General features: G+C 51.9%; 1 protein-coding gene and 1 long non-coding RNA gene across 8 annotated transcripts in view; one reads left to right on the top strand and one right to left on the bottom strand.

Moving 5' to 3' along the window:
• IL17RE (interleukin 17 receptor E) overlaps positions 1–7,442 on the bottom strand; it is a 12,501-nt gene extending 5,059 nt beyond the window's left edge. The window contains exons 1-12 of one of the 7 annotated variants that reach the window (XM_081822055.1): positions 6,292–7,441; positions 5,926–5,941; positions 5,231–5,350; positions 4,316–4,413; positions 3,909–4,068; positions 3,674–3,813; positions 2,741–2,809; positions 1,771–1,837; positions 646–821; positions 513–560; positions 385–430; positions 65–276 (exon numbers count right to left, since the gene is read on the bottom strand). In XM_081822055.1, coding sequence (XP_081678181.1) covers positions 65–276; positions 385–430; positions 513–560; positions 646–821; positions 1,771–1,837; positions 2,741–2,809; positions 3,674–3,813; positions 3,909–4,068; positions 4,316–4,413; positions 5,231–5,350; positions 5,926–5,941; positions 6,292–6,423 — 1,284 coding nt within the window. In that variant the 5' untranslated portion in view covers positions 6,424–7,441. Of the gene's footprint in view, positions 1–64; positions 431–512; positions 561–645; positions 822–1,770; positions 1,838–2,740; positions 2,810–3,673; positions 3,814–3,908; positions 4,069–4,315; positions 4,414–5,230; positions 5,351–5,925; positions 5,942–6,286 lie in introns of all 7 variants that reach the window. The other 6 variants (XM_081822059.1, XM_081822037.1, XM_081822032.1 and 3 more) reach the window with 6 other exon arrangements.
• Positions 1–7,825, top strand: part of LOC145721846 (uncharacterized) — a 30,757-nt gene that overhangs the window by 18,638 nt on the left and 4,294 nt on the right. The window lies entirely within an intron of this gene.

Here is a 7,825-nt window from a genome sequence, read left to right as displayed (position 1 = left end):
TGAGCAACAAGACGGGGGGTGGGGGGTGGGTAGGGGGGTGGGGGGGGCCCTGGCTAGGCCATACCTGGCTGATGCTGTACACAGGGTGCACCAAGCTGTCCTGTCCCAAGCTTGGTTGGCTCCAGGCAGCACTGAAGGTGGCGTGAATCCTTGAGGAGAAGTGAAGGACCAGCTGCTGGGCCTGGGTATCCATGCTAACATTCCAGGATGGGGCTGCCAGGGTGGGAAAGGGCATCATGGGAGACATTCTGTTTGCAGGAGGTGATAGGAGCTGGGCTGTAGTTGCCAGAGAAATCAGAACAGGACTCCAGTCTGGCTTGGTCACAGTTGGGTAAGGGTTCAATGGTGGAAGGGGGTCCCAGCCAGGGTCACTTAACGGCTCACCAGTCCGGTGGGGGCATTCAACATGGCTGCTATTTCCAAACGAGAACTGAGAAATCCAAGAATGGCAAGTCAGCAAGCTCCAGGCACCATCCATACCCCTCCCCATTCACTGTCACCCACGCTTGTACCTTGAAGCAGAGCTGGGGGTGCAGGTCTACGCCCTCCAAGACATACCACTGTGGTAGGAGAAGGGGGTTAGTCAGGGAGCAGGGCCCTGGGCCCCAGCCCTGCCCACTCAAGTCCTGGGGGGGGCTGTCTCACCCCCTCTGACTCTTGAGCCGTGGCATTGGGGAGGTCTTCGCAGATGGTGTGCCAGCCCTGCCTCTGGCAGAGGGAGGCCTCCAGCTTCAGCGGGCAGCGGAGGGTCAGGGCCATGACCATCTGACTGTGCTGGCTGTAGTCAGTAAAGTGCACTGACTTCCAGAAGTCCGAGCCATCTGGGCGGGCGGCAGGCAGGGACAGAGAGTAAGGCCCGGGGAGGCCTGGGCCCTGTTTTGGCCTCAGCGTCGTTTTGCATCCCCATCCCCGGGGGCACCAGGGGATGACTTTGTGAAGGTGCCCAGCACGGTTGCTGGTATGTCTAGGTATCCAATAAATGAGCATGCCTTCTCCAGACCTTTTATGACTTTTCTACTTCATTGTCTCACCTCCTTCCTGTGCCTCCATTCTGGCCAGCTCTCTGCTGCTCCCCAAAGTCAAAATCTGCAGATCTTTGCTTAGGTTCTTCTCAGAACCAGGGATGTTCCCCTTGCTACTCTCCTTTGGAAATACTGCCCCTTTTCTGAGCCCACCTCACATGTCACCTCCTGTAAGAGACCTCTGATCAGACCGCCTTCATGGGCTTCTCCCTTTCCTGAGCTCATGGCCTACAGCCCAGTCCTCAATTCTAACAGTGCCCTGGACTTTAGGCTGCTTTGCGCTATTCATTTGCTGTGTTTCAGGGCCCTGTCTCTTTAACTTGGGGATGACAACATGCACAGAGCATTTCAGACATCACCAGCCACTTTCACATCCAATATCGAATGCAAGCCTCATCAACGGTTGGAAAGTAAGGCAGGGCAGGTATCACTACTTTACTGATGAAGAAACTGAGGTTCAGAGAAGAATAAGTGAGATGTGACCCCAGGACTTTGGGGCCATCCTCTTAGGACACTACCTCCTGGGTCTCATATTCCTGAACCTCTCACAGCGCCTAGTACAATGTTCAATACTCTGATTTATTGGCAGGTGATTGGTAGATACGGTAGCCCTTTCCCCCAACCAGCTCCAGGGAAAGTGCCTGCATGCCTTCTGGGGGCTTCCCCCACAACACAGGTGTGCAATGTGTGTGCGCGTGTGTGTAAGAGAGACTGGGAGAGGCTGTGAATGCACATGTGCAGCACTTACAGGCTTCAGGCCAGTTCCGGAAGGGACATTTTTTGTGCCTCACGGTGTCCTCTTGCAGGTAGGATGCCTGGGGGGACAGGGGAACAGTCGGGGAGGGTCATAGGAAATTCTTCTCCTCTATCACTCAGACCTGAAACTCCTGGCTTGACCTCGCTCTGATGCAAGCTGCCTGAGCCGGTGGGGCATGGAGGACGGGAAGCTGTGCAGGGTGTGGGCGAGGGTTGGTGGGGCATGACCAGAGTCTAGGAGCAAGATCAGTAAATGGGAGGCTGAGTCCTCTTCTCCCTCGACAGGAGAACCTATCCTCCCCAGAAAGAGGGGAGGTCCACATTCCTCCACTTTTAGCTTCCCTGGCTTCCCACGGAATGCCCTGTATGGACCCCTCCCTCTGGGCCGCCCAAACACCCGGGGGGTTGTTCACCCCGGCAGCTGCTCCCTGCCCCACGTGTCCTTCTGTACCTTCCCTTTTGTCTCCTCCTGGTCAACAAAGTCCCCTGCATTTTCTGTCTAGTCCAAAAAAATCTTAATGCTAGGCCCCTCAGCTTTGTAAGGAGTGGGAGACTGCCATTGAGGGCTCATGGGGACGAGACTTTTGGAGCCATACAGGACGTGGCAGTAGCCACACGTGCCCTCCCCGTCCCCCCCTCCCCCCGTGACTCCTCAGAACACACAGTGAAGGCAACTGTGTATTCTGTCTCTGTGGGCTGAGGCCAGTCTGAACCTAGGAAAGCTGGGTTCGGGTAGGACTGAGGTTGGAATCACCCACCCAAAATATCTCATGTTCAGCAGGACACTTCCATCTCTGACCCAGTGTGTGGCTCACAGTCAAGCTGGTAGCCATCTTCCCAAGCATCAACTCAACACCCAGTCTTTTTAAGACCTGACTTACTGGAGATACGGTTGACCAACTGTGCCTCTGGGAGACCTAGAAGTGGAGCCATGGACAACCCAGACCTTTTCCTCTGCTCACCTCTATGCATAGACAGGGCAGAAGGAATTCATAAGGCAGTTCTACGGCATGGCCCCCAGACACAATTTTCTGTTGACGAAGCAGCAAAAGGAGAGAAGAAATGCCTGATAAAGAGCTTAGGCACCCTGGACAAGGGCAGTAGGAAGCTGGGACCTTGGCCAACACACCCTGTTTTTCCTCTTATCTGAGAAATTTCCTTTTGGGGTGGGGGGGCGTGTCCCTGCTCTGTAGTCTATTATTTGCTCTAGGTATCTCAATATATGGAGTGGGGAGAGGGAGAGAATAGGGAAAGGATGATACATTTATGGAGCCCCTACTGTATGCCAGGTAGGGTGCTAGGTGCTAGAAGCATTAACTCAACTAACTGAACGCTAGCATCACAGTGATCTTCATTTAGAAATGAAGAGAGCTGAGAGCCTCTGAGGTACATCTCAGTCCCTGCAAATGGTACCAACCACATACCAGGGCATCTACAGCAACTGGAGGTTGAAGAGGGGTATGAGGCCTGGGCTGAGTGAATGGGGAACATCTCATTCTCTGAGGGGCTGCAGCAAAAGGAGGGAGATGGAAGGGTACCAAGACAGATGTGACCGCTTCTTGGGGGAACTGAAAAGCCTTCTAAATGCAACCAGGATCTCGCTGAGGGTCTTCTCACTGGGGATATATGCTGTATTCATTTCTCTGCTAGGCATTCATGGTTGCTCCAAGTCTCTCTTTGCCCTTTCCCTTCCTCTCCTCCTAGGTGACAAGGACCCCTGCATTTTCTGTCTAATCCAAAGAAGGCTTAATGCTAGGCACTTTGGACTTGTAGGGAGGTCTTAGACAATGACTGTCCCTCTCTGGGCCTTAGTCTCCCCATGTATACAGTGGGGAGGTTCTTTTTGCTCCAGAACTGTGTCATCTGGCTTTTTAAAGGGAGACAACACTCCATACCTGGGAGTCGAAGGGACTGCTCAGCTCCTCACATTCTAGTACCCACTGGTGACAAAGACGCATGCTGACCTCAGGTCCCGGAGGAATGGTCACTTGAATAGCCCGTGCCTCAGGCAGCAAATCAAAGGAGAACTCGGGCCCTGGGGAGAAGGGAGACCTGGTAGCCTTGTCTCTTGGCCTAGGCCTAGGCACCAATACTTGGCTGCACCCATCTCTGGTCACACCCTATGCCTACCTTCATGCCTTTGTGAGCTGGGTCTGGGGAGACCTTCCAATGCCTTTAGATCTGAAGGTTGGGTCCTTTTAGAGCGCAACCCCTTGTGAGAGATGTCTGGGGAGGGGACAGCGATGTGATGACCCTTCTCAGACAGGCAACAGCTACTCAGCAGCTTCCTCTGTAGGCAGAGAACATGGTTGGCCTTAGGCCAGGAATCAGGCTTTTATTCCTGCTTCTGGAACCTGAGGCACCACAGGCAAGTCACTCAATCTTTAGACCTTGCTTTCGCTAACTGTGTAATGGACAGAATAGTCTACTTCATTGCCATGCTTTCTACCTTTCACGTGGCTAGAGAACAAAACAAGAGGCTGGGAATTAAAGGGTTGTGGGGTGTAGGGCAGGGCTGGAACTGGCAGGGGGAGTACCTGAGCAGATGTTGGCATCTTGTGTCTCCTACAGAACCGGAACTTATAGGACTTTTTGTATTTCTGCACCAGGAGGTGGAACCAGCCCTCCCGGAGGCCTGTGTAGGAAAGGACATATTTACTATCCAGCCCTTCACTGCCCCTCTCCTACCTGGAAATGTGGCCTGATGTTAGATAGTAAGTCATTTCAGATCATGGAGCGTAATGGTATCAAGTTCTTTAGTCTTGAAAGTTATGATACAGCCAAAAAAAGATTAATTCCTTAAGTAGAGAAAAAGCTATATATACGCAAAAGTGTCCATTGTAGCACTATTTACAACAGTGAACAATTAGAAACTGCGAATTCTTAAGCAGTGTTTGGACATTTAGCATGTGCCAGGCACTGAGCTAGGCAATGAAAATACAGAGTTGAATAAGAAAGATCGGGGCGCCTGGGTGGCTCAGTGTTAAGGTGTCTGCCTTCGGCTCAGGTCATGATCCCAAGGTCCTGGGATCGAGCCCCGCGTCAGGCTCCCTGCTCAGCGGGAAGCCTGCTTCTCCCTCTCCCACTCCCCCTGCTTGTGTCCCTCTTTTGCTGTGTCTCTCTCTGTCAAACAAATAAATAAAATCTTAAAAAAAAGACCTTACTTTGCAAATAGAATGTAATAATAGTAAACTCATAGAACTAAAACAATTTAATCTCAAGCATCCATACCAGTGGAAAGGAGAAATACCTTCACAAAATGATACAACTGAACCCATGAATATAATTCGTGGTATGCTATTTTAGGGTGACCTGTCTCTGTTGAGGTTGACAATAGGAGAGACATCTGTTCTAGTATGATAAATCCCACTTTCCTCAGCCTGGGCCTCCCCCCAAAAAAACCCCTAATTCACATCTCCACTGAGAATTGCCCAAAGGGCTGTTTTTCATACCTGAGGGATCTGACACCAGATGCAGGCACAGATAGGGGCAGAGCCAGAGCTGAGCACACCAAGGCTTTAGGGACACAGGAAAGGCCAACTGGGTATGGCAAGGAATATGGGCAAACCTTCCTGGGAAAGATGAAAAGTAAATCAAATGGTAAGGTCCAAGGAGGTCCCTCCTGCCTCCGACAAGGTGGACTTGAAGCTGAGATGTGTGGCTTTGGGCAAGTTACGGACTGCTCTAAGCCTCAGCTTCCTTGTTTATAAAGCAGGACTGTTGTCAAGATCAAGTGAGGTAACGTGTGGGAAAATGATTTGTAAATCAGAATGTACCATTAGATATGAAAGATCGTTGTTGTAGCACTGACAGGAGTGAGGAACCAGTTAAGGGCGAGTGCCTAGAGGTTATCCTGTCTCTCCTTTAATCCTCCCCACAGCTTAGGGGAGGTGCAATCATTTCTACAACCCTGCTCTACCCCTGGGAAACGGGGAGTCAGAGGGGCTAAGTGCACTGCCTTCAGCTACATGTGGAGTATGTGGTGGAAACGCAATGCAAACCCAGGCTTGTACTGATTCTAAACCCTGTGTTTTTTCCTTGATATGCTACTTCCCAAGTTGGGAGCCAAAAATTTGAATGGAAAGTTCGCTAGGGATCTGGAACAAAAGGGACGCAGAAGAGAAGCAGGGCAGGGAATGAGACTCACCAGTGAGAGTGTCTTCCTGAAGGCACAGGGCCCAGTAGGGGCAAGAAAGGAGAGAAGAATTATTAGTAGGGATTCCTATGGGGGTGGGGGATTCTCCCTGGGGTCTTTGCCTCAAATCACCTAATTCCAAGGCCCATAACCTAATAGCCCATCCACTCTGGCTCTTGTCTTCCCAGCTCAACCCTGCCCAGGCCCTCAGCACACAAGAACCTTGGCTACCCCTTCAAGACCAGATAGAGGACACACTGGGGCTGCTACCAGGGCACAGGGACTTGGGAAACATGAGAGGACAGGCAGAAGAGTGGGGAGCTTTACCAGCCTGTGGCAGGGAGATGTCCCTACTGGGCAGCGGCAGCATTACCTTACCATGTGGGAGGCCAGCAGACAGTGGGTGCTCCAGCGGGGCAGGTAGGGGCAGCCAATTCCGGCCAAGGCAGAGAGGCCAATGAGGAGCAGGAGGAGAAGCAGGAGCGAAGCTGCCCATCTGGGGCTCCCCATGGACTTCCGTGGGGTCAGAGCGCCCAGAACATGGCTGCACAGCCCGAAGGTGGGCAGCGGGCCCTTGCTGTGCAGCTGCGGGGAGGGCAGCGAGCAGGAGTCTTCGTCTCTGCCTGCCCCTGCCCCGCCCTGCCCCAAAGCTCCTCCTCGATCCTAGATCCTAACCAGCCAGCCAGGCCACATTCCTTCTTCTCCTAGTGGAGGGACAGAAGGACGGTTGCCCCCCAGAAAGCCCTACTGCTCCCACTTGGAGGGCAAAGGGCTCCTGCTCTGGCAGAGAAATAACAGGAAAGAGGCCAGCACAGGGTTAGGGGGATGGAGGGCTGTCCCCACTTCTTAACCCCTCCTACTCCTGCAACACCCTGCAGATCTGACCCGCCCACTAACGCTCTTGGACTTGGAACTTCGTTGGAGATTTGCTTCATCCCCTCACTTAGAGAATTAACGGAACTATTAAGCACTATTCTACAATGGGGTCTGGAGACAGAGGTGACTGAGGTACCATTTAGAGTTGAGCAGAGCAACAAAAAGTCACTGTAGGATGCACATAAACCTCACATGCCCCCATATGCATCCTACTCCCCACCTGGCTGACCCTCAAGACTATAGCCCAGCTTTCTGTTTCCACCCAGCTCTTCTGGGCAAAGGGCTCCATGCCAAAGGGGCCTCCAGCTTCAAGGATCCCCTAATCAGTACCATCTGCTCAGGAAGCCCCAGAGCACATAGCTGAGCCCTGGAGCTGAGGGAGCAGGCCCCACGCACTGACCTGGTTTCCTGTGGTTTCCGATGCTGACGAGGCTCCAGGCTTTGTGGGGACCCTCCCCATCATCCCACAGCTTCCTCCTACTCATGGAACGTTTGAGCTGCTTCTGTCCTTACCTTGGTGACACACATAGAAAGCAAGTTTGGGGCACACGTACGGGGTTAAGTCATTTTGATATTGTTATTGTCCCTCTGCACCTTTCAGTAGCCTGGTCCTAGCCTCCCTGAAGCCGATTCTAGGTCCTGAGTCTTCAGGTCCACTGTCTGAAGACCCATCGTACTCATTATCCTAGAAATACCCTCTGGCTTTTGAGTTCCTTAGAAGATAAGGACCCTTTCCTATTCTTTACGTTCTCCAATGCCTAGCAGTGGATGTCAAGAAGTAGGTGGTTTTGTAGTTGAATAACTGTAAATAATGGTACGTTTCATTTAAGCAGCAGTTTATCTGCTTCACATTTTACAAGCACTTTCATGTTTGATCCACCTAATCATCTTATGAGACAGGTAAGTGAGAATTTTTCTTTTCATTTAGTAAAGAGAGGAATAAGGAAGCAGAAAGAAGAGTGACTTTGTCAAGGTCTCTAGCCCAGAGAGCTCCAATTCTGCCACCTCTCATAGTTCATTTCTCTTTCTACCAACC

This window comes from Leptonychotes weddellii, chromosome 1 (assembly GCF_054177405.1).
Source record: "Leptonychotes weddellii isolate Sample4059 chromosome 1, ASM5417740v2, whole genome shotgun sequence".
Classification (NCBI taxonomy): Eukaryota; Metazoa; Chordata; class Mammalia; order Carnivora; family Phocidae; genus Leptonychotes; species Leptonychotes weddellii.
This window is presented reverse-complemented; position numbering and strand designations above follow the sequence as displayed.